This window comes from Rousettus aegyptiacus, unplaced genomic scaffold (genome assembly GCF_014176215.1).
Source record: "Rousettus aegyptiacus isolate mRouAeg1 unplaced genomic scaffold, mRouAeg1.p scaffold_m13_p_1, whole genome shotgun sequence".
Taxonomy (NCBI): domain Eukaryota; kingdom Metazoa; phylum Chordata; class Mammalia; order Chiroptera; family Pteropodidae; genus Rousettus; species Rousettus aegyptiacus.
This window is the reverse complement of record NW_023416284.1, coordinates 157,843,073-157,868,880: the sequence shown is the minus strand read 5'-3', so window position 1 is coordinate 157,868,880 and position 25,808 is coordinate 157,843,073. Positions and strand designations below refer to the sequence as shown.

Below are 25,808 nucleotides of genomic sequence, written 5' to 3'. Positions count from 1 at the left end.
CTGGAGATGGAAGAGCACTCTGAATATTTACAGCAGGCACACTGTGATTTTGCCTATAAAACACTTTCTTTTTTTGGTAATAGTACTCTCATTTTCCTTTGAGACTTTTTCTTGGTCAGCCCCATTTTTGTGATTCAGTGGGGAAACAGCCTGAAATATCCAAAGCAGAGCATGTGAAACCTGGGAAACTAGTATATTTCATTTCCTCCATCCAAGTGATTGGCTGAGAGATGGATATGTGATTCAAATCGAAGCAATTAGAGCTTATCCTGAGACTTTACTTGGTAAAACAAGAAGTTAGTCTCTTTTCATTGGACTTGGATCTCTGAAGTTATAAGTATGGAATTGTCAGAAATCACAACAGTATGACCTCCCTGAAATGCAACCCATGTAGAAGAAATCTGAGCCTAATTCCCTGATGATATTGTGTGATTCCCCAGATCAGTTTATTTTACAGTTAGAATTGCTTCTTAACTCATCAATGACTTGAAATAATAAATTCCATAGTTAAGTTAAGCCAAAATAAGGGAGTGATTTCTATTTTCTAGGGAAGGCCTAATTTTTTTTTTCCAGAAATAATGAGGAGAAAGTTTTAGAAAATGAAAAGATGTAGATACCAGTCAAAATTATTGAAGTTTAGTTTTCATTCAAAGAACTATGATGTCATATTTGGATATTAAAATATTGGTTTTAAGTCCCAGATTTGTAGTTTATGCAGTTATTGTTTTGTTTTGCTTTGTTTTTATCATTTTATTTGTTTATTTTTTTTATGTTCAGCTGGTTCTGCTTTTTAGGAAAGTAGCTACAGAGAGCTTAGCAAAGGAATGGTCATATTATGCAAAGCTTGTTTTTTGTTATTAGCTTTTCTTTATATTTCTTTTTCTTCTTCTTTTTTCCACTTCTCTTAGAGCAGAGATCTTTGGAAATGACACCAACTGTAACTCTGTCACTACCTTTGAGGTAAGGTCCACCTTAGCTCTTCAGTAAAAGCATTGAGGAGCAAACTCAGAGATTTTTCTCAACAAGAACTTTCAAAGCGTATTTAAATTATTGGAATAATGTGAAATGCACCTTTCTAAGAGACATGCCCTTAGACATTTAGTAAGGTTTAACCTGAGAACCAAAGCTTCTATTGCAAATATTTATTTTTTCTTTTCCTAAAAGAAAGGACCAAATACTACACACAGAATGTTAGGCCTATAAAAGGGTCAATTCGGGCCACCGATTGTGTTGAGAAAAATGAGTTGAGTTTCTGTCACTTCCAATTTATTTATTACAGTGGAGAGACTCCACGTAATAATCACTGAAGAATAAACTACTGAAGAGTTTCAATAGGGGAATCACCTGGTCATATTCATACTTTAGAAAGATTACTCAGGCTTCATGGTCAGGAAGGAGGTTATTAAAAATTTTATATTTATAGGCAACAAATGGTGCTGGTCTTCATTACACAGGAAGAGTAGAGCTTGGAAAGAGATAAAAATTTGAGAATTATCCCAGCAACAGATCTGGATTTTCTCAGTGATTGCTAGAGGGGATGGCAGAAAGTGTCACTAATAAAGTTGTACGAGGATGGTGCTACTTACTGAGGTAGGAAATATAGGAAGAGGGGACAGATATTGTATGTGTGTATGGTGGAAGGGGATGAGAGTGGAGAAAGCAAAAGAAATAAAATATTTAATTTGGGGTAGATCAAATTTAAGGTTTGAAAATATCCAAAAGGTCTGAATCTCAGAAAGACTTTGGACCAGAGAAACGAATTTAGCAGACATCATCATATAGGTATAGGCAGCCCTTTTATTTATTTATTTTTGGCTAGCTTTTTTTTTCTAAGTAAGTTGAAAACATTTAGTAACAATCAGGGAATCCACATAAAAATAATTTGGCCATCATTTAAAAAAAAACATTAGAATTAGCTGTAAAAATATAAAAGTGATTTCACAAGAAAAACAACAGTATAATTTTTCCTTGAGAATTTTGAAAAACCAGTATCACTGGGCTTATGTTCTTTCCTGACAACTGGCTGGAGATGAAACAGCTTTGTTTCCTTTCAGTGCTTTATGTTATTTTTGACGTTACTTTTAAAATAGAAGTTATATTCGAATATCTAAGACAAATGTTGTGAGTGAGAATATAGAAATAGTTAAAAGGTAGAGTAAAAAAGGTTGCAAATTTGACTGAGAAGCAGCAAGTAGAAAAATAGAATAAAAAATTAGTGAAGCCAAGTAAAGAAAGTATTTCAAGGAAAAGTGCATGGCCATGGGTATGAAGTCTAGATAAAGAGTAAAAAGTGTTCACAAGATAAAATAAAGAAAATAGGGTAATTGATGCTTGGGTCAAAACAGTGCAAAGGAGGTGCTAGAAGTTACAGAGTTAAACCCGTAATCTCTGTTTGTTCAAGAAAAGTAAACACTATTTCATTGGCTTAATATTTTTAATTTTCTAAATAAAAACACTCAAGCTAATTAAAAATGTAAAATCTGGTATTTATTGTAGGTTTTGTTTTTGTGTATGTGTTGCTTCTCAGCCTTGCGTTTTAACATTATACTGTTAGCAGTTTTCTCATGTCAACAATTTTTTCTCTGAAAACATGCTTTTTAGTAATAGCATAGCATATAATCACGTGGATGATGGATGTAAATAATCTTTAGTCTTGTACTTTAGCTTCCTTTCCTTTTTTTTTGCCATTAAAAGTAATAAATGCTTCAATTAATGGTATAAGTATATCTTTGTGAGTGTCTGATTATGTTTAAATGTAGAAATACATTTAAAGAAGTTCAGTATAGATCACATCGGTTTGTAGTATATAGAGTGACATTATACTATACCCCCAGCAGTATGGATTTTATTAGATACATGGTTATTCTATCAACTATCAAGTATATATGTAAATGTTTCTTACTCCAACGGTGTGTTCATCTTCATTTTGTTAATTTTTCCTTAGATATTTTTAAGCTATTACTGAGTGCAGCAGATTTCAAGCTGCCATATCTTCCTTATAAATTGATTACTTTTTCATTATTAAATGTACCTTTTAATATCTATAATGTCTTCTCTTTAAGTTGACTTTATCTGATATTGGTTTAGTTTCATGAGCTTTCTTTTGTTTAATGTTTTCTGGAGTATTTTTTTCCATCCTTTTACTCTATGACTTTTTATGTACTTATATTAAGGGGTGCCTTGTTTAACCAACATATATATTTTTAAATGCAATTTGCCAATAATAGTTTATTACTTGGACATTTAACTTATTTAATGTATATTTGTATATTTATTTAATTTAGATTAATTCAGCAAAGAACCTATTTTCATTTGTCTACTATCTTACTATTTGCTAGCTATTTCAAGGTCCTTTTTCTTACTTTCCTTGCCTTTTTTTGATTGATCAAAAATTAATTTTACTATTTCATTTACTCTATTTTAGTAATTTGCCTAAACATTATAAAATGCTTTTTTATTTTTTCAGTCTAATGCTAATAGTTGTTTTTATAGCATCTCTAGAAGGCTAGAATCCTACAACTAGTTCTTTCTTTTGCATTATTATTACATAATACAATATATTGTGTGAACTAGATATAGGTTACATAGATATAGTTTACTTTAAACTCCTTAAGTCATTACTGTTTTATACAGTCAATAAATATTCAATTTACCCAGAAATTTACTTTCCTCATTTTTTCCTGCATTTTTATCTTTCTGTCTTGGTCATTTTCCTTTGGCCTGAAAAAATACCTTTTTGAATTGTTTTTAGTGCGGGTCAATTGATGACAAGTTTTTTTAGTTTTCGTTTGTCTGAAAATATAGTTATTTTACCTTTACTTTTATTGGTTATTTTTTCTGAATGTAAAATTTTGAGTCAGTAATTATTACCTTTCAACATTTTAATTATTTTTTGTCGATAAGCCAGCTATGTAGTAGTCTTATTTTGGTCCTTTGAAGGTAATAATTGTGTTTCCCTTAGATCTCACTTAAGATCTTCTCTTTGTCTTTGGTTTTTAAAAGTTTTAGTATGTTTCTTGGTATGCTTTTCTTTGTATTTACTCTTCTTGGTTTTCTTGGCAACTGTTGAATCTATGGGTTGATGTCTTTCACTGTTGGGAGATCTTCAGTCTTTATCTCTTAAAATATTGCTTCTTCCTCTACTCTCTTTCTCTTTTCATGTTAGTAATCAGTGTACACAAAAGTGAATACTTTTTCGCCATCACTGAAATGGCCCTTATATTCTTTTCTTAATTCTTTTGATCTACTCTCTTATTTCCAGTTCAAAAGTCTTTTACTATAAGTCCAATTAGCTATGAAATCCAACTATTGAATTCTGAATTTCATATATGGTGCTTTACAGCTCTAGAATTTTCATTGATTTTCCTTTGGGCATCAATATTTGTAAAGCCTGTTCTATTTATATAGTCAACTCTTTTAGAAAGTAGCTTTCAAAGGCCCCAGCTGAAAGCATGAGATATGTACCAAATGGAACCCCTCCCTCTCCTTGGTGGGCCCTGTCTTTCCAGCAATATGAGACTGCTGGAAAGCAGTACTTGGTTTCTTCAGCTTCTTACCGATCACTTTCTAACTGGTGTCTCATATAATTAACCCTATACTGCTTTTGAATGGGCAAAACTCTGAATGGGAAAAGTGATATTGAACAACTCTTTCATCCAAGTTTCCCTGGATGCTTGATAGTCCCAAATTCCAACTGTTGTCTCCCTAGCTAGCTATGTGACACTGATAAAAACTCAGCTTGGCTTCCCTCCTCTTTAACCGCTGTTTTTGCTGTGCTTCTCCATCTCTCTCTTGGTACCAATTACTAATGCACGAATGCCCTAAGGGGTAAAGAAGTTCAGAATATCCCATTCCCCTCATGTGTTTCCCCACTTTTCAGGATATTTGCCTCTCAAGTCCTGGGCCCTGATAGCTCTCCTGTTCCTTAAAACAGATTTATAAAAAATCATTCACTCTTGAGTTGTTATGACTTGGTCAGATTTATTGAATAAAATATTCTTCCCTACTACTTTAGAATTTCACGTCTTTCGTATAGTAAATGATTCTTTATATTCTGGCTTGTTTCTGACTTATCGTTAGTCTGTTATTTTAATTCTTGAACTTTAATCATTCGTTTTACTGCCTGGTGGTTCGAGTACCCTCTCAATAGTTGTATTTGTCAATTTTATCTTTGTGTTCATCAGGATTTTTTTACCTTCAGTGTCGGATGTGATTATGATCTGGACTAAAGTGGTAATGGTGGGGATACAGAGCAGGAACAGAGTGAGTGATATTGCCATCAATAGTGCATAAGGGATTTGGAGACAGGAGATGGCATCTCCCATGCCACAGCCTTCTGGCTTGGGAAAACTAAAAGATTGGTAGTGTCATTATCAAAACCTGGGGATACAAAAGAAGTAGATTGTAACAGAAAGGGAGAATCATCTATTGAAAAAGAAGAAGCAGGAGTAGCATAGATAATTATAAAAAACTGGTGATATTTTGAAATGAATTCTTTGGCTAATAGGATAGGAGGTTGACTTGGCAATATTAAAATACAAAATCAAGTGAAGTCCAGTTTGTATTAGATATCAAGTGAAATTTGTTGTGACACCAATTCTAACAAATGATTGGTCTTTAAGGAGCAGTGCACAGCAAACTTTTTCACCTATTCAACCATGTAAGATATACTGTTAGGCAAAATGATCAAGTTTGGGATATTTGGAGGCAAAACGTTGCAAGTGAGGAAGTAGAAGCTAAGGTAAAAAAAAAACTATTGACACGATCCCATCAATTCTAGTCTTGTAAAGAAAGAAATAAAGCCAGATGGATTATTGCAAGTATCAAATTTGATTCTAAGAGCTAAAAGGGTTTGGAAAGCTCTATAGCAAAATAAAGCAGTATTTTTATTCCTTGGTCATTTACGTGAAGGGTATAGTGGATCTTGTATGAGCCTGACCCTCTCTATCTGGCTATACTTTCTGCAGCCAAAGACTAAACGATTTCTAGATAGGAAACCCGGAGTCCAGTTTATAAGGAGAAGCTGTAGCTCCTTTCATTTTAAAATTGTGTGTATAGCAACCAGTCTTCCTTTATTCACCCTTAAAGATAGTTAGAAAATATCACCTTGACTTATGTAATCTAGCTCTAACACATTGTTTCAGCGAAATAGAAAGAATAGAGAGGGGGAGGATTTTAAAGTTTGTTTTCTTGGGTTTCTCTTGCTTCCTTTGACTTTGGACATTTTTGCCCCTAAATTTGGACTACAGGATCAGAACTGTAAAATTTCAGCCTGGGGAAAAAATTGTATAATTTATTTGACTCCTTCTACATTTTGTCAATTTAATAAATGAGACAAACGAGGGACAGAGATGACAAGGCTGAAGTAATCTGTAAATCAAAAGCAGAACTAAACCCAGGAAGCCCAGGTTTGCTAACAATGAATTTAGATGCTTTCACTATAGTGTAGTGATTAGATATTTCATATTAACTTACTGAATTAATTTACTGTATCACTTTGCATATTATACCCCTCCCCCATCCTTTTTTAAGATTAAGCAAAATTTTTAATGTGGAAGAATGAAAAGTGGTTTCGATCCTCTCTCTCCAGGGTATCAGATTTTTGAAAAGAGCTGACACAAAACACTTTCAGAACCAAATTTAATATAAAAGCACTGCGTATGCAAATAATGCATAAAGCCAAACTTTAGAAATGAACTAAAGAGGTGAAAAATTAATATGGTGCCATTTTTAAGATTAAACTTTGGTACTGCATTTATGTTCTCTGATCAACAACCCACAAGCAACTCTGACCCCAAACAGTCTTGCTGCTGCTGTGTGCACACCTGAACTGGCTACAGACGGTGAGCTACTTATCTGACTCTCATTTTATGGGCAATGTCTGTTCAAACATGCTCACCCCACCCCCATCCTGTTCTACTTCAGTGTAAGAAGGAAATGAAGCCACAACCAGAACAAAAAGAGCTCTAACACTTTTTGTCTCCTATGCCCCCCTCCCTCCTCACTGTACTCCCCACAAAAAGCTACTCCACCCCAGTTGGGCTCAAATGTGACATCCCTGCCTGCCTGAGCGAGGAATGATGAGCAGGGGCTGTGACTGCAGATAAGCAACAACTGGAAGACACAAACTTCTGTTAAGCACCAGGTCTGCACAATCCCCAAGCCTCAGCAATGGCACTGTCACTGGAAGAATTTATCCACACCCTTGACCTAAGGACCCTCCCTAGGGTCCTAGAAATCCAGTCAGGCATCTATTTTGAAGGTAAGCACCCTCCTATGTCTTAGCTGGCTAGAAACGCTTACAAAGTGTATACTCTTGGGAATTGGAGGAGAAAATTTTAATACAACATATGAGTTATGTTGAAAAAAAGGTGATCGTAAAAGAGAAAAAGTGATTAACTGACTGAGGGTCAAGACTCAAAAGGACTGGAGAAAGGAGAGACTAGATAGAACTCTGGGGTGAAAAGGGGCAAACAAAAGGAAGTTTCTTGAGCTTTTTGTAGGCCTTCAAGTAGTTCGACATGAATGATAAGTTATTTCTGCCTTTTAGAAATTGGTTCTAATGAAAGAGTGAAAGTCGAGTTATCCATATTTATGTTTCTGGAATGTAAAAAATTAAATTTAGTTTTTTCTAAAACAAAGGCAACTATTAAAACAGTGTATAGAAAGAACCGTTCACCAAACGCTAAGTACTTCTTAGTGTTGCCTATGTCAATGCTTCTCCCACTCTTTCCACAGGGGCTTAACTCCTAATTCTTTAAATAATTATATTCTTATTTGAAAGCATAGAAATTAATGTCTACCAATTACAAGATAATTTTTAAGAATTTATGTTAAAAAGTCAGAATTCAATTAACATTATAGAATAATAAGTGTGTGTGTTGAGATGTTATGTACTAATTCAGTAAAAGAATGGAAAAGCCTATAATATGTGTATTCTGGAATCTTTGAGCAGTTAGTTTGAATATATGTAAGACAAAGAGTTGTTTTCTAGAAAAATACATATTTCTGGTCATAAGAGTGTTAGAATTGAGGCGATAGTAGAATTAGATACAGAAAACTACTGGAAAAGTAACTTGAATTGCTGGTAGATAAATCTTTTCTGTTCATTAAAAAAAACACAATGTTTTAGATATTATATTATGAAATAAAACAAAAATTGACAAATGTCAGATCCAACACACACACACACACACACACACACACACACACACACACACACACTTGGGGGAGGCTGTCACCAGCTTAATGTTGCCTTTTGTTTACTTCATCTGTAAATTGATTATTTGAAATCAGAACACATTTTTTCATGTACACAATATTATGAAATATATCTTTGTTCATAAGCCAGCCTAAATCATTATTTTGTCTCATGGTTTTTGTGCTGTTGAGGCTTTGCGTAGAAAGTCTTTCTTCATGTCCAGGTTAAAAAGATATTTTCTTGTATTATTTTATATCAACTTTACAGTCGTATATTTCACATTTAGTTTGGAAACTATTTGGAGGACGCTTTGCTATGAGGTGCAGAGGGATCCAATTGTAGTTTTGTCCATATAATAAACTTGATTTCCCAGTACCATTTTTTTAAGCTAGCATCCTTTCCCTGTCGATTTACATTGCTGCTTTTAAGTCATAGTATAAGCTCACATCTGGATTAGTCTGTCTCTGAAATATCTCTTTTATTCCATTAGCCTATTTTTTCCCCAATTTTTCTTTTTATAACTGTGGCTCCAGAATAAATGTCAATATATAGGTAATGTATGGTCCAATACCTTCTCTTTGCTTCTTTTTTCTAAGTTGACTTAATTATTCAGAGATCTTTCAAATACGTTTTTAAAGAAATCAATTAGTTACTTAAAATATTCAACTAGAATTTGTATTCAATTAGATTGATTTTATAAGTTTGGGAAGAACTGGCATTTTTATATTAAGTCTTACAAAAAGACATAGTATGCCTCTCCATGTGTTCAGACTGTGTTTATCTTTTAATACTTTGCTGACTATGTTATATTTTAAGAGAAAAAAAGTGTATACTAGAGGAATTTTCACAAAGTAAGCACATTTATGTAATCATCACCCTGGTCGAGAAATCAAAAATTAAAAGTATTCTAGAAATCTTAACTTGTGCCCTTTCTCAATCATTATTCATCACCTTCCCCAAAGATAACTGTTATTATGACTTTTGTTCTTTTATAAACTTTATATAAATGAAAAATTATAACATGTATCCTTTTCTGGTTGGCATATATGGTCAACATCATTTTGTAAAATCAATCCATGTTGTTCTATATAATTTATTCATTTCAGTGTGTATAATATTCCATTGGATGAATAAACCACAATTTATTTATCCATTCTACTGTGAATGGGCATTTGAATTATTCCCAGTTTGAAGTTATCATGAGCATTCTTATATGTGTGTGTTCACATGCATATGTATTTAGCTGTGTATATAAATAAGCTAAATTGCCATGTTATATGGTATGTGCATATTCTGCCTTGGTAGGTAATGAAAACCAAATTTTCCTTGTAGTTATACTAATTTGCATTTCCACCAGAAGTATATGAGAGCTCCAATTAACTATGTCCTTGGCCACACTGGATGTTGGGTGTTGGGTGTTATCAAGTTTTCATAATTTTAATTATTCTGGAGTAAAGCGATAGTATGGTTATAGTTTGCATTTCCCTGGTGACTAATGAGATTGATGATCATTTTATATGTTTACTGGCCTTTTGGAGATGCTGTTTCGCGAAGACATTGTTGATGTCTCTTGCTCATTTCTCTATTGAATTTTATAAAAAAAATTATCCAGTCAATTTTATTATTGACTGGATAATATGTACATATTTATATGCATATTGGGGTTTCTGACTCTTTGTCAGTTACCTATATTGCAAATATCCTGTCTATAATTTAACATTTCATTTTTCAGATGAATAGAAGTTTTAATTTTAGTACTAATGTAGTCAGTTTATAATTATTTACTTTTTTGTGTGTTGTCAAAGAAATTTTTTTACCTTAAATTCATGAAGATATTCTCTTATATTCCAGAGATTCTATTTGTTTACTCTCTCCTTAAGATCTGCAATCTACCTAGAACAGATTTTTTTTTTGTATATGGTTTGAAGTTTAGATCAATGCTTATTTTGTTTTTCTTCTATGGAATCAATTGGTATAGTCACTGTTATTGAAAAACTGCCTTTTTTCTTTTCCCTTAATGTTACATTAGTCATAAATAGCGTCCATACATTTTTGCATCTTTTTCCACAGTTTCTATTGTATTTCATTCATGTAATTACTATTCGTGTTACACCGATTTCGCCCTGTCTAAATTAATGTGGGTTCGCACCAAAATAATGTATAACTTATATATGATAATGTGCTATAGAGCTGTGGTTCTGAAACTTAGTTGCATATTAGAAATACCTGGGAAATATTAAAACTATAGATGCCTGGGTCTCTCCTCAAGAGATAAGAATTTTTTTACATAGGAGATAGGTATCACTATCAGGTTTTTAAAAATCTCCTTGATGAATATGACATGCAGCCCAATCTGAGAACTGTTAGTTCTCTACTACTATGGAATAAGGTATCCCAATTTATGATTCTCCTTCAAGTTTAGCAGCTTGGATTTTTATATACATTTTAGAATTATCAACTTCTACAAAAGTTGTCCTGATATTTTGATTAACAGTGCATTGGTTTGGAGAAAAGTGGCATCATATTGTCTTCTGATCCATGAACCTCATATAGTTATCCAGTTATATAGCTCTCTTTCATTTTATAACTTTTTGTGTGTGTAGAGTTCTTACACTTCTTTTTCAAATTAATTCTTATTTGATTGTTTTCATTTCATTATAAATGGCATCTTTCGAAGCTTTCATTTTCTTTTTGTTGTGTTAATTGAATTGTTAGAATATATCTTGAGATTATTTTGGATACACTATGTACACATTTATGTTTTCTGTGAATATTGATAGATGTTATTTATTATTTTTAATAATTATACCTTTTGTTTTTCTTCAGTTTAAGAACTGGCTAGTGCTTCTAGTATAATTTTGAATGAGAATAATGATAAAGGAATTATTTTTATTCACAACCATTGATAGAAAGTTTCAATAATTCATCTTTAAATATAACATTTAAGTAAAAAAAGTTTCTAATATTCTAGTAATTTTATTTGATCATGAATATATAACTTATCAAATATTCTTTCTATAACTTTAATGAGTACTACATGTAACATATATATAACATTGATATTTTAAATATCAAACAAGAATTTAACTTGAAAAATAAAACCTATTTGGTCATATAATACTGAATTTGGTTTACCAGTGTTTTGGGGGGGATTTTTGTATCTCTTTTAGAAAATGAAATTGACTTAAAATTTTTATTTCCTGTAATATCTTAGTCAGATTTTTGTATTGAGTTATGTTGAACTTATGAAACTTCATGGATAGAGTCTTTTTCTATTCTTCTAAAGATGTTGTGCAAATTTGATGGTACTTACTTAAATGTTTATAGAATTCCAAATGAAGTCATTCTAAAATGGGATTTCTAATGTACAAATATCTTTAATTTTGACTTTAATTTTTTAAATGTTTTCCCATCCATGAGCATAATTTATTTCTCAATAAAAAAACTCAATAAAATCCCATCTTGTAGATCGTGTATTAGAGTTTAATAAAATGTCTCTGTAGAGATCTTGTGTATCTTAGCTGAGTTCCTAGAATGAGCATGTATACGCATGTGTATATGTATTGCTATATTGACTGATAATTCTTTTTTCTTCTTGGTTATCACTGAAGTGGGAAATGCAAGTAAATATTATCAGTACTGATAAACTCTATTGTTAATTATAATGGTTTACCTTTTTTATTTGTTTTCCTTAATAGATATTGATGTAATTAAAAATAATAAGAGTTGCGTCTTTCCCTACTATGTTTTACAACTGTTTATTTTTCTTTGCTTTATAGTGTAGGCCAGGGCCTTGAGTGCAATGTTAGGCAATAATAAGATTCTTCATCTTATTCCTAATTGTAAAGAAAATGCATCTAAAATTTCTCTATTAAGTGTAATATTCTAAAATTGGCATTTAACTTTCATTAAATTAAAAAAATTTCCATCTCTTCCTTGTTTTCTAGTTTTACCTATAATCTTCTGAGAGGGTTACACAAAAAACAACCCTTCAATATTTATTCATTTATCTTGTTCACTCCTCATTACTTTTTTGTTTGATCATATTTTTGAGGTTGAATTATTGCACGTGCTACTGAGAATGGGGGTATGATATCTTTTTACTCTATTATCACACTTTTTCTATATGATTTTTTCATTAATTTATATTTTGTCAAATAGTAATATCACTAATCCATTTTTTTAGGAATATCTTTTTCTAAGCATTTTCCTAAATATTTTGGTGTTTCTTGTTTAAAGAAATACAAGAAAATGTATTTTTCACCCTCTTTCTTCTTCTTATATAGTGCAGGCAGTGGAACCAGGTTTCGTTCACCCTATGAGGATGACTCCATAACAGATTTTGGGGGAAAGTTAGGTAGGTTTGAGGGAATTTGAGAAAGTTGACATGAAGTCATGTAAGGTTCTGTGGTACTGGATTGAATGCTCTCAAATTACAACCACAGTGATAACAGGCAGGATAACTATCAATAACATGCTGCTCTAGCATTTATTAAATTGTGCTTTGATATGTAGTATGGGAATGTGAGTGATAAACTCAGGTCTTTGCCTCTTGGCTGTTACAAATAAGAAATGATTCCATGGTTAACTTACAACATTTAACATTCAACATTTGCTTAGTCCCTCTCAAGAAAAATAGGCCTAATCATATATTTGAAGGTTTATATAAAGGTTAATTGAGGTATTGCATATAAAATATTTAGCAAAATGACTGGCTTTAGAAATCTTGCAGTGTGTCTTATGTGTTGTTATTATGACTACTATAATTACCATAATGTTGGTATATTATGAGGAAAACTGAGCAACCACTTCTAAAAAGTAAAACAAAACTAATTTGAATTCCACTGCTGCTACATATACCAAAACAAATATGTAGAAAAAAATATTAAAAACTAAAATGTTAACAATAAAAACATTTTAAAAACCATAAAAAATATTTAACTAGGTATTTTAAAAGTGAAAAAGTTAAATTTATAAGAAAGAAAACTTCCTTATTAAAAAAAGAAAACAAAATACATCAATGTGGATAAAAGTCAAACTACAAATTGAGAAAATAGTCACAATATATACAACAGAGAACATGTAAATATCTAAGTGTATAAAGAATTGTTAAATAACAACAAAGAAAAATGAATGTAAAATTTTAAAAAGGGAAAAAAAAGGCAGTTTACACACTAGAATCATATAAAAATTTTTCTAATTAAACAATAAAATACAAATAAAGCAATAAATCATCCTTAATCACATTTTAGGTCACAGATCCTAAAAAGATTCACAAAACAAACGTAAGCACGAATGTTCAGAAATGAGAAGCACAGTTGGTAGGTATATAAACTGTTGCAGACTTTCTAGGTAACAACTGGGAAATATGCATCAACATATAACATGCATAAACATTTGACCTCTAGAAATAAACTTAAATATAATTACAAAAAAAAAAAACAAAAATATTATACCAGAATGAATATAGCAGCATGTTTTATACACAATTATGTGAGCCTTATCATGAAATCGCTTATGTAAATTATAGTAATACATTATCAGGCAGTGTTCAAGAGCCTAGAATTACAATGGAAGAGGAGAGCAAAGCCCTGAAATTTGAGCAGGGGCCAGACTAAACTAAAGAAACGAGCTTTGCACATGTCTGGAAGAACATTCCTTCTGAGGACAGAGCAAGTGGAAACCACATAGCAATGGTCTTCATCTAATTAAGAAACAAGGAGTAGACTATGAGCATAAAACAGACCGACTGATGGGGAAGATGGTGGGAGATGAGGCTGCGGATGTGGAGAAGTGCAGGTTTTGTTGGCTTCGAAGGCTATAGGAATACATACTTGGTACAGAGTGAATCTGGAGAAGTGGAAGGGGGCATGTGAGATAAAGTGGTCAGGGAAAGCCACATTAAAGAGCTGATTTAGGAGCAAAGATCTGAATGTTTAGAAGCAATCAGCTAAGTTCTGGGAGGTGAGTGTTTCAAACAGATTGAACAGCTAGTGTAAACATCTGGAGAACAAAAGTCAGTTTGATGAAGGGAAAAATATTCCCGTATCTCAAACATGTAGAAGAAATCAGAGAGGAGAGTCTATAAGAAGATTTAAGGAGTGGGCAAGAGCATTTTGAGGAGTTTAAATTGTTTAAGACCTTCCAACGACAGTTTGAAGCAGGAGATTGACAAGACCTGATTGTCATTTTTAGGAGGATCATTTGCTGCTCTGGGGAGAATAGGTGATAGTGGTGCAAAACTAGATGAGATGCATTTGGAAGGAGATCATGCAGTAATCCAGAAGAGATCATGGTAACTTGATTTAGTTTAAAGAGAAATGACTAGTTCAGGACATGCTTTGGAGGTAGAAATGTCAGGACTTGCTAATGAATTTGATGTGTGTCTGAGAAGGCCACACTAAAGGATTTGACTTAAACCACTAGATAGATGTTTGTGCATTTGACAGAGTTGTGAAGAACACAGGAGGAAGAGGTTTGGTGAGAAAAGCAAAAGATATGTTTTGATATGTTAAATATAAAAATCTGTTATTTATCCAAGTGGAAATTTCAAGTCGACAATTGAAAAGCCAATTTTTGGCCACCCAGTGAGCTCATGGCTGGAATGTCCCATCCGTGATCTAATCAATCAAGACTGTATTTGATCACAAACCCTGTCAGTTAAAAAAAAAGTGATGACTTACCCTTAATATTGATATTTATAATCATTCTAAAGCATACATAATAATAAAAATTGTAAGACTAACAATAAAGGTAAAATTAACAATATTTTCAATAATTTTAATTTTTATTATTAATAACAAAATCCATTTTTCTCTCATAAAAGTTGACTTTATTTTAGCAAAAGCAATATTACTGAAAATCATTGAAAAATTAAATATTTTTATTACTGAATCCTTCAATATTTATAGGATGTTGATTTAATACTATGTGATAGTGATTCAAAGACACAATCCTAATTTATTTCTTTAAGTACTTGCTTTGAATGATAACTCTTAAAGATACTTTATAAAGGCCCAATATACACCATACATACATCATATATAATATATGTTTAGAGCAGATTGATCGTTAATGTTGATGGCTGTCAATCTATATTTGAATAATCTTCATGAATCTGACATTTTCTTCTTGATAGACTCTGTAATCTTCAATTCTCAAATGTCTTTGTAGGTATCTTGGCAAGTTACCACCTATTTGTTAGTATAGTTAAATTAAATCATATTAATTATTAAATTAACTTGATGTACATAAAATTTATTATATGGAAATATCGCAGATAAATGAGTAAATTAAGACACTTCTTTTAGTTCTCATTTCTTGGAATTCCCAGTCTGTCTCAGTTTACTGTGGACTGTACGTGTCATGTGACCATCTGATGTAGAGAAAGAATTAGGATTTTAAAATGTTAAATACTAGCAAAGTTTAAATTATATATTAGAAGATCTTTATATAATATAGTAGTATTATTGAATTTTCTCATTTTTATGCTGAAATGAATATAATTAAAGATCTAATATTTTCTTCTCTTACGTCACATTTTGTAATACTGTATGGGATAGTTCGCCCACTTTAGAGAGCCCTGTTGGGAGATAACATAATGGCCATCGCAAATCCCAGATCTTTAATCTAGCTGTCAGCTGGCTCATGAAGAATTATGACATGCAGCATAGACAACATAACCCATGTGTCATCATACTATCTTCAATTCTTTGAAAGAACAGTTTGTAACCAAAGAGCAAATGTGAAGAATTAAAAAAAAAATTATGTCCGTTTATTCCTTTTAACCTTCTTTTGAGTATATCATAGGATTACACTTCTCAATATTTTTGTAGCCGTAGAATATGCGTTGGCCAATGTAATGAGCAGATATAATGTATATCATTAGAAGCAGATGGTATAAGAACCAGTTCATGATTTAACATATTTCATCCTGGTAGACCATGTAAAAGTGAAGCCTTTGACAGTCTATGTCCCAAGGTGACTACAATTTTTAGAGATCCTGCCCTCACCCACCTGTGTTAAACATGTAGTGGAATAAAAAAATATACCTACACTGTTTAAATTTGTAAGACTTTGAGGTTGTTTGTTATTTCAGCATAACCTAAACTTCTCTGACTGATACAAGTTCTATGTGTTATTGCTGAAACTGTACTTAAAAATTAGACATCAGACATATTCTGGAGAGAGTTATACAATGCCAGGAAAGTTATTTGGGTAGTAGTGCTACCACATGTTCGCAAGGAAGTGAGTTCACCACTCTGTATTCAGGGAATATGGTTGCTTCTTAGATGACTTTTCAAATTAGCATGACCATTTATTTCTCTTCATATATATAACCATTTTGGTATTGACTTAAAATATGACAAAAAGCAGTTTGTTTGCATTTTGATCTTGTTTAATGAACTAGATAGTGAAATAATATTTTTGTTTTATAGAAGTAATACATGCACACAGCTGACAAATTAGAAAGCGCAGAAACAAAAAATTACCAATAACTTCATCAAACACAAAGGAATACTATTAACATTTCAATATAGTCTCTTCTAATTTTTATAAAAATATGATTAACTTTAAAAAAGAAAAAAATTGATGTCAAAATTTTTTTCCTCATGCTTTATCCAGAATCTCACCACTCACAACTTCCATCTTTCCCCTTGATTCAAGTCATCATAATTTACTTCCAGGATTATCAAAGTAGCCACCTAACTGGTCTCCCTGTTTCTATTCTCTACATGGCATAAAGAGTCTTTTAAATTGTATGTCAGATCATGATGCAATTCAGTTAAAAATCCTCCAATGGCTCTCCAATTTTTTTTTCAAAATAAAAACCTTACAATGAGTAATAAGGCCTTTTATATATTTTTCCCTTGCTCCCATTATTTATCTACTTTATTTTTTTAATAATCTCCTTCTCCTTCCAGCCACACTGGCCATTTCACTGTTTCTCAAACCTGGGAATGTGCTCCCGCCTTAAAGTATTGCTCATGCTGCCCTTCAGACTGGCAAGCTCTTCTACCAGACATCAACTTGTCTAACTCCTTTTTCTCTGAGTCTTAACCTTGACCACCCTTGACAATACTGAAAAATTTTCACACTTCCTTCATATAATCTCTGTCCTCCTTATTTTGTTCTTTCTTTCTTTCTCTTTCTTTCTTTCTTTCTTTCTTTCTTTCTTTCTTTCTTTCTTTCTCTTTTTTTTTTTTTTTTTTTTTGGTGTATCAAAGCACCTTTCTCCTCATTCTTACACTCCATGTTAAGTTATTTATTGTTTTTTTCCCCCCATCTTTTCCCATTAGATTTTTCTTATAGTTAATTGAGGTATAATTTTCTAAGCCTTAAATCCATTCATTATAAGTGTACAATTCAATGATTTTTGCTTAATTTATAAAATTGTGCAACCACCAATAATTTTAGATAATTTCCATCACCTCAAAGAAGTTTCTTGAGCTACTTGCCAATAATTATCACTGACATTTTCAGCCCCAAGCATTCACTCATCTACTTTCTGTCTATAAATTAGCCTTTCCTGGACACTTCATATAAAATAAATTATACAATAAATAGTCTTTTGCATTTAGCTTCTTTTACTTAGCATAATGTCTTTGAGGTTCACCCACGATGCAGCATGTATAAGTATTTTGTTTCTTTTTATTAATAAATAGTATTCTATTGTATGAATATACCATATTTTGTTTTATTTTATTTTATTATTTTATTTTATTTTATTTATCCAGCACCAGTTAAATGACACTTGTATAATTTCTCCTTTGGAGACATTATGAATATTGAACTATTTTACATGTCCATTTATAATGATTTAGGATTCCAGTTTCTCCAAATTATTACTAAAACTTGGTATTGCCTATCTTTTAAACAGTAACTAATGATATCTCTTCGTAGTTTCAATTTGCATTCTTCAATGATAAATCATGTCATTGAGCAGTTTTCCTGTGCTCATTAGCAACTTATTTGGGGTTTTTTTTGATACATTGTCTCTCCAAATCGTTTGCCCATTTTTAATTGTTTGTCTCTTTGTTATTGAATTATAAGAATTATTTCTGTATTCTAGTATTTCATTTGCAAATATTTTCAGATATACAATTGAAAATATTTTCTTCCCTTCTATGACTTGTCTTTCTATTTTCTTAATGTATTTTGTAGCAAGAAGTTTTAAATTTTGATAAAGTCACATTTGTCATTTTTTTTTTTCTTTAGTGCTCATGTTTGGTATCATGTTACCTAACTCAAGGTCACAAAAATTTCTTCCCGTGTTTTATATTGGGAGTCTTCCAAATCATTCCCATTCTGATGATTTTCTAGAAATATAGAACTCAGAAAAGCAATTTTACTCAGTGTTGTGTTTTTTACAGGGAAAGGATATGGGTTAAAGTCAACAAAGGAAAAAGACTTATAGAAAAAGATTCCATGAGGAAACATGGATGAGCTACCAATTAGCCTCTGGCATATGGACAGTACTTAATTCTCCTGTCAATGATGTATCACAACATAGACAAAATATTTCCAGTTAGGAAGCTCATTTGTGACTTTTGTGCCCAAATTTTTTATTGGAACAGTTGCATAGGCATGGAGTAGTTGTATGACCTTAGTTATTTGAGTCTCCATACCCTCCAGAGGTCAAGTAATACAGTGTGATCCAGAACCAACAGATGAACAAATACAGGCATTCACCCATAAATCACATTATTAGCATAAATTATCTGGCGTAACTCAAGGTCTCAGATATACAAAAACACTCTTATCTGTCAGGATATTCCAATAGTTAAATATTATCTCTCAGGACCCTGTCAAAGCTTCTCCTTTCTTGGGAATGTGGTTTTCAGCACTCTAAGTCCATGAAGTTAACACTTTACCTCATAGTTTTCTTTTAAGAGTTTTATCTCTTATCTTCGGATGTAATTTCCATTTGCATTATCCAGAATTTTCTAAAGTCTTAAATCCAAGTAATGGAAGAATTAACCAATTTTGTACATAGTTACAAAGCATGCTGGGAATGATGAGTAGAAATGACTTTCTCTAGTAGAGAGAGGCGAGGGTGTTAACAAAACAGGTATCTGGGTGAATGACTTTCCAAGATGAGAGAACATCTTAATCAAAAGTTATGGCAGAAATGTGTTGATATATATCAGAAAAAGTAAGAAACAGTGAGGTTTGAAGGAGGGGAGAGTGATCAGAAATGATAACAGGAAACGGTGGAGAACCATATATGGTTTTTTTTTTTGACATTGCAAAGGTTTTCTCTTAGAAGAACTGGAAATTTAGAGATGTTAATCTAAATTTGCAAAATAACTAAAACAATGCTAGAACTCTTCACTAATATATTTAGACATCTCGAGCCATTTTTCACTATTTATCAAGAAAGAGAATGCTGATGAAACCACACACACATTTGCAAAAGTCAGATCATAGTTTTGCTTCAATGAGCCCATAAATATAATGCTAAAAAGGGTTTCTTATAGTAGTTTTTAAACACTATAAATATGAGTTTCCCCTCTTGTAATGTAAGATTTTTAAGTACCATGTTTTGAATATATTAAATATTATATGTATTTTCTCTGCCAAAATCATGGAAATAATTTCTTAAATTTTTATCTATTTCTTTTCATGTTTCTCTGATATTTTCTTCATCCTTCCTTCTACAAAATGAATAAAATATGATTCTTGCCTTTAACAATTCCATAGGACAGTTCGAGGAAATAGATTTTTTTTAAATCAATTTTTATGATACAATGTGAAAGTTTCTCTAATAAACATAAACTATTTTGTGAACATCAGGAAGAGCACAACTTACCACCCAAAAAGTAAGAGAAAGCTTAATAAGAGGTATTGATATATATTGCTGGGCTTGCAACCTATAGAAATGATAAGCAGGTAAATAAGAAATTTTTAGAATAAAAGAGAAGTGTTTAGAAGGTTATATGAATTTGAAAATGTGAAATATGACCCAAGAACAGATCAGGGTATAGGACATAATTAGGTAATTTGTGGTCATATTTTAAATGGTTCTTGAACTACAATAGGATATTGAACTTATTCTGTATTTGATAAGAATTTGTAAAAGTTTCTTATAATTATAATTAGGCATTTTTCTGATTATAAAAGTTAAACTTGTTCATTGTAAATAACTTGGAAATTATAGAAAAAAAATTAAAGATTATCTGAGATGTTTAAGGCAAAAAAGAAAATAATCATGTCAGGTGAGTAGATTAGATCTAGTAGAAGTTTACTAGATGAATTTGAGTCAAAGAGTAAAGAGCTAATAGTAATTATTAGAGTTTTTAATAACTTTTACCTGGAAACAAAAAGGATAAATAATATAACATGCTCATCTATATAGAAATTTAGTATTCATATGTATATATGTACACATATACATTTAATATTATTTAAATTACTTAATTCATCATATTTATAGAGAAATTTAATCCCTGGCAGTATCTTGCAATATTATTGTTTCCATTTCAATTTCACCTATTTGCCATATCACCTACATAGGCCCCAGGAATAAAACTTTTAGTAAAGTTGATTCTTACTCTGCCCATCTGAAAAGTTTACAGCACCCTACAGTGAATTCAATCATTACAGAGCCACCAATGTTTTAAGAAATATAACAATTTACTAATGGAAGTTTGACTACACAAATTGAGTTGCTAAAGTAAATGTGCACCAGAAATAACCAGTATTAGTTACAAATGTTTTATCTTTTAAAAAGTTATTATTTATTACTGATCATAATTGTAATTTGATAAGAATGACATTGAAGTATTAACTTTAAGGCTGGTTGAATAAGTATATTGAATAATAATCCTTAGTGAATTATGCATTATATAAACATGTCTTATGGATTCAATACATCTATGAAAGTTCACATGACAACAAATCATGCCTATTTTAAGCTAACATAATTATTTTATGGCTAATTGAATTTAATTTTCTTCAGACTTAATTTAATTAGCTACTAAAACCAGGACAAATTCGAAAATTATAGTATTATACTCAACTTGTATTTACTCATATTTCATATGCTTTAAATATTCAGACAAAGAAAAAACTTTTTTTTTACTTTTTAATGCATATTTACAACATTGGTACTGATTCATACAGAACCAAGAGAAATGAAATCACTTAAAAGTCTAATGAAACATGGCCTATTGCATTTCAAAAAAAGAATATCAGCTAAAAGAAAATACCACCAATATTTCTTACATGAATGTATATTTATAAAGATTTATTAAGGACAAGCATTAAATTTCTATAGTAGAATTTTTCAACATGTTTACAATATGTTCTATTGAGCTTCAATGGTATAAAACTGCTTTTGAAGTTCATGACAACCTAAGTTCACAGATGTTAAAACTTGAAAACTTTTTATAGTTAAACTTTAAAATTAAGAAAAACATTATATTTCCAAATGTAAAATCAATAAAGACATAAAATAAATCTAAATTTGTTCTGTTTGTATCAATGATATATGATTGGACACTAAAATAATGAGGAGAATAAAATTTGGAAAATGTAAATTTTCATTTTCATTTAAGAAACATTAAAATTATATTGATTTGATTGATATGTAAATACTACATTTGTGTCTTTAGTCTTTAAGGCATAAAATCTTGCTCAAAATAATGTTGAATTTTGTTTTCAATAAAAACTTTGGAACAATTTTTTTTATCTAAGACTTGATACTTCAGTTACTGTATAATTTGGCTCTAAAATGCCTTTAGGCCATATGCTACAGGTCAATAAGAAGTTATTTTTTAATGTAATTAAACATTACATTTAAAAATAAGAATCAAATCTTTAAGGTTTTAAAATGTAAAATGATTGTAAAAGTAGTAAATTTGTGTGTGTGTTTGAATGGTATGCTTTCCCCCCCTAAAATTTAGCTAAAGTGGGCCTTATTTTAACAAAAATTCCTGAAAAAGACACATTACAAATAAACAAAAGCAGCTCAGATAATCTATATTATTTTCAAAAGCCGTCGAGAAAAATACCTGCCAAAAATTGTTTTGTGTGATTTAAGTGGAAATGTTTTAAAATGTAGAATTCCTATGTTTTAAAGTCTCTACAGTTAAAATAAAATTGGAATTGTCTATAATAGCTATTAGAATTTTTAGTGACTTTTACCTGGAAACAAAAAGGATAAATAATATAACCTATCAATTTATTTTTACCTCTTTCAGTCAATTACTGCATTAAAAGAAAAAGACCTCTTTTCTCAAATAACATTTAAACTTCTTGGAAGGAGTGGCAATGCAATATCTAACACATTTGAGATGTTTAACAAATAGTTTATACTAATAATGTGAGGTCTTAAATCAAATGATTTAACTCAATATCTATTCCTGAATCTTCATTATAATCATAGATTATTAATAAAGTTGTCATACATACTTGTTCATGTTAAAGCTTTCTCTCTCCCAAACAATATAATAAGTAATAAACCTAGGATGAGGAGAAAGAATGTGAGAAATTCTTCTCATAAACCTTGGTAAGATCACAACTCCCTGGACTCACAGAGGCATCAGGACTGGAAAGAAACCTTAGTCACACCAAATCTCCCACTAGGCTTTGTTAGAAAGACCTTCGAAATACCCCACATTTCCTATTCCTGGCCCTAGGTGACTTTGGGCAATGGAATTTTCAGGGCCAGTGGCACACAGCTATCTCAGCAGTAAAGTGTAAGGGGTAAAAGTGTGAATTTTTGATTCAGACAGCCTATAGTAGAGTGCTCACATTTAAAAATTATTAATTTATTTGTTGTTAAGCACCGACCTTAACAATGCAACACAAAATTAAAAAGTGGAGTGTGGCATATGTGTTTTTGCATGTAATTATGTAAATATAGATTTACATATGCTTTATTTCGTAAGTATAAAGAAAAAACTGAGCAAGAGATTAAGTTAAAATTATATATTTTATTGGCTGCTAGATTTCAAATGCTGTGAAATGGACATTTTATTTAAAGATCTTAATTACCTAAATTCATTTTAATAGGTATAAATTATTGGTCATTTATTTAACATTGAACAGCACTTACTAAATGAAAAGAATAAAATTATTGCCTTAAGTATAGTAGTTTGTTTTTGTATATGATGATACTGATAAATTGTGTTAAGCACTACTAAATAAAGAGTAGTAGTATTGAAAATGAGAGCAAAAGTAACTTCATGTGTAAAAAACATTTGAAATATTATTTTTAGAAATGTCTTTCTCTGATGCAATATTCCAGCTCTTGAATTTAAAAACATTACATTCTAATCAGGTCATCTACTTTGTTTTATTTGTATTTGGAATCATTTCACCTTTATAAAACTAAGATTCTAGCAAAAGCTCTGATATGAAATTTACTGAAATGAAACTTACTTTTTCCACATGGTATGATACTTTGTAAACGGCAATGAACAGTTATTTGACAAGATTTTTGTTATTGTTATTTTAAAGAAAAATAGTTTGTTAAGAAATAGGGCAAGTTTTCTACTAAACCACCTAATGAAATTAGCTCTCCAATATTCTAAATCTTATAAAGAAAAATTAGGTCTAAAGATTTTTACTCTTGGTTGAAGAGTTGGTTTCAATGATTCAGCATTTGTGTCGGTTAAGAAAAGAACACCTGCCCCATAAACGATGTGTGAATTCTAACCACAGACCAAAGAACTTTTTTTTTTTACCTCTATTGATATTAGAAAAAGCTTAAAGCATATTTAAAACATTTTTTTTTTCCCAGAACTCCTGAAATCAAATCATGGTAAGTTTTGAATTAACTGTTCATTAGCAGAGACTACTCTGATTTTGAACATTAATTAGTACATAGTTACTAATTTAAATATATTCCTATTTAAATAGTGTATGTATTTATTCCAATAATTTAAAAAATTAGCAACAATATAGTATGTTCAAAGGTTTATAGAATCTCGACAATAACGGAAATATGAATTCGTGCTTGATCAGACACAAGCTGTTCTATCTTCCATTCTCCTTTATATTTTAGTCAAGTGAGATTGGCTACATTTACAGATGCTCATGGACAGTAATGTACTTTTGAGTACACGTTATGTGCTGTAGTAGAATATGAAGGTGGGGCATAAACTAAAACCTATTGCCATCAAGTTTTTCATTCAAAGAAAGGACAAATATTTATAGGATAATAGAAATGGCACTTGAAAAAAAAAAAAAAAGTCCCGATTAGCTATACTTACATTGCATGCTTTAAAAAAAATGAGGCAAACGAGGTGGCTGTGCCTCTAGTGATTGGGCTAAACCTGCCGCGCAGTCCCTGCAAGAGCAGGCTCCAGAGTCAAGGGTTAAATTAAGGCCGCCTCCGGGGGATTAATGCAAACGCAGCTCCCACGTGCAGGGAAATACCCAACAGTGGGACCAGCCTGGAGAGGGCGGGTTGTAAATCCTGGGAAGACTACCTTGGAGAGAAACGTCAGGTTGGAACGGAAAGGGTAACTCCAGCTCTTGAAAGGCCAGCAGCAAACCGTGCGGATGGAACGCCACGCCCCTCTCCTGCCGCCCTGAGCTCTCACCATCCCTAGCCTCTCCAGGTGCATCCCAGCCACAGCCGGCCCGCAGAATCAATTTCCCTACACCCTGCCCCTGCATAATTTGTCCATTGTTTTAAAAAGTAATTTTCTACATTTCTAGTAAATCTACTCTTTTCAGAATGAAGCAGTATTCTAGATCAACAAAACTAACCTCATTTTATAGAAGCCGAAACCTAAAATCACACGTTTGTGTGTGTGTGTGTGTGTGTGATATTATTCTGTTCGCCAATTATTAATAGATGAAAAATTTCCAATAACAGGATTAACAAGTATCTTTCTTAATGATACTTAAAGAAATAGATAAACAATGAAATAAACAAATACATCTCTAAGAATAACTGTTTATTCAGCCAACACTGTTGAGTGGCTACCTAATACCTGACAGGATGCTGAATTTACAGCAACAAAGATCCTTAAATCACCAGGCCATCTCAAAGTCAAGGCATTCCCAGTAAGTCAGACATAACAGTTGCAAAGATATGTCATGAGGTCCTCTACATAAACATGCTCAGCAGGTTGTTTGCTCACTTCTGTATTGATATGGTTTTGGTCAATCATTAATTACAACATTTGAATTTTTAGATAATATACCTAAGGAAATTATATATATATATATATATATATATATATATACACACACACATATATATATACAGTATAGAAATAATATTGCCTTGAAAAAGACTTTTTTAAAAACTGACATTAAATAGATGACTTCTTATTGTAACACATGCCTTAAAGCTTTAATAAATGCTTCAAACCACAGAAGACAGAAGAATGGAAATTTTAATTTCTGCTATGAAGAACGTTTTCTTCTTACTTGGAACAATAAGCCATTCATTTGCAAGTTCTCAATAAAATTTAATAGCGAAATTAACTATTGATAGATGCCATTTATCTGACAAGTGACCTGTAGCATTGCATTTTTATTGGTAGGCTTCATGCTGGTTGCTTTTCTAATTCAGATTCCTTTGAGAAACAAAGTTGAATTATTCAAGGAAGTACCATGTTTTTTTAAAAACCACAAAGTCACTGCT

At 31.4% G+C, this 25,808-nt stretch overlaps 1 protein-coding gene across 3 annotated transcripts in view; it reads left to right on the top strand.

The window, feature by feature from the left end:
• The first annotated feature begins 7,025 nt into the window (after nucleotides 1-7,025).
• THEMIS (thymocyte selection associated) overlaps nucleotides 7,026-25,808 on the top strand; it is a 160,346-nt gene continuing 141,563 nt past the window's right edge. For all 3 annotated transcript variants that reach the window (XM_016157124.2, XM_036221581.1, XM_036221578.1), the window contains exon 1: nucleotides 7,026-7,261. In XM_016157124.2, the coding sequence (XP_016012610.1) occupies nucleotides 7,171-7,261 (91 nt within the window). In that variant the 5' untranslated portion in view covers nucleotides 7,026-7,170. The remainder of the gene's footprint in view (nucleotides 7,262-25,808) is intronic.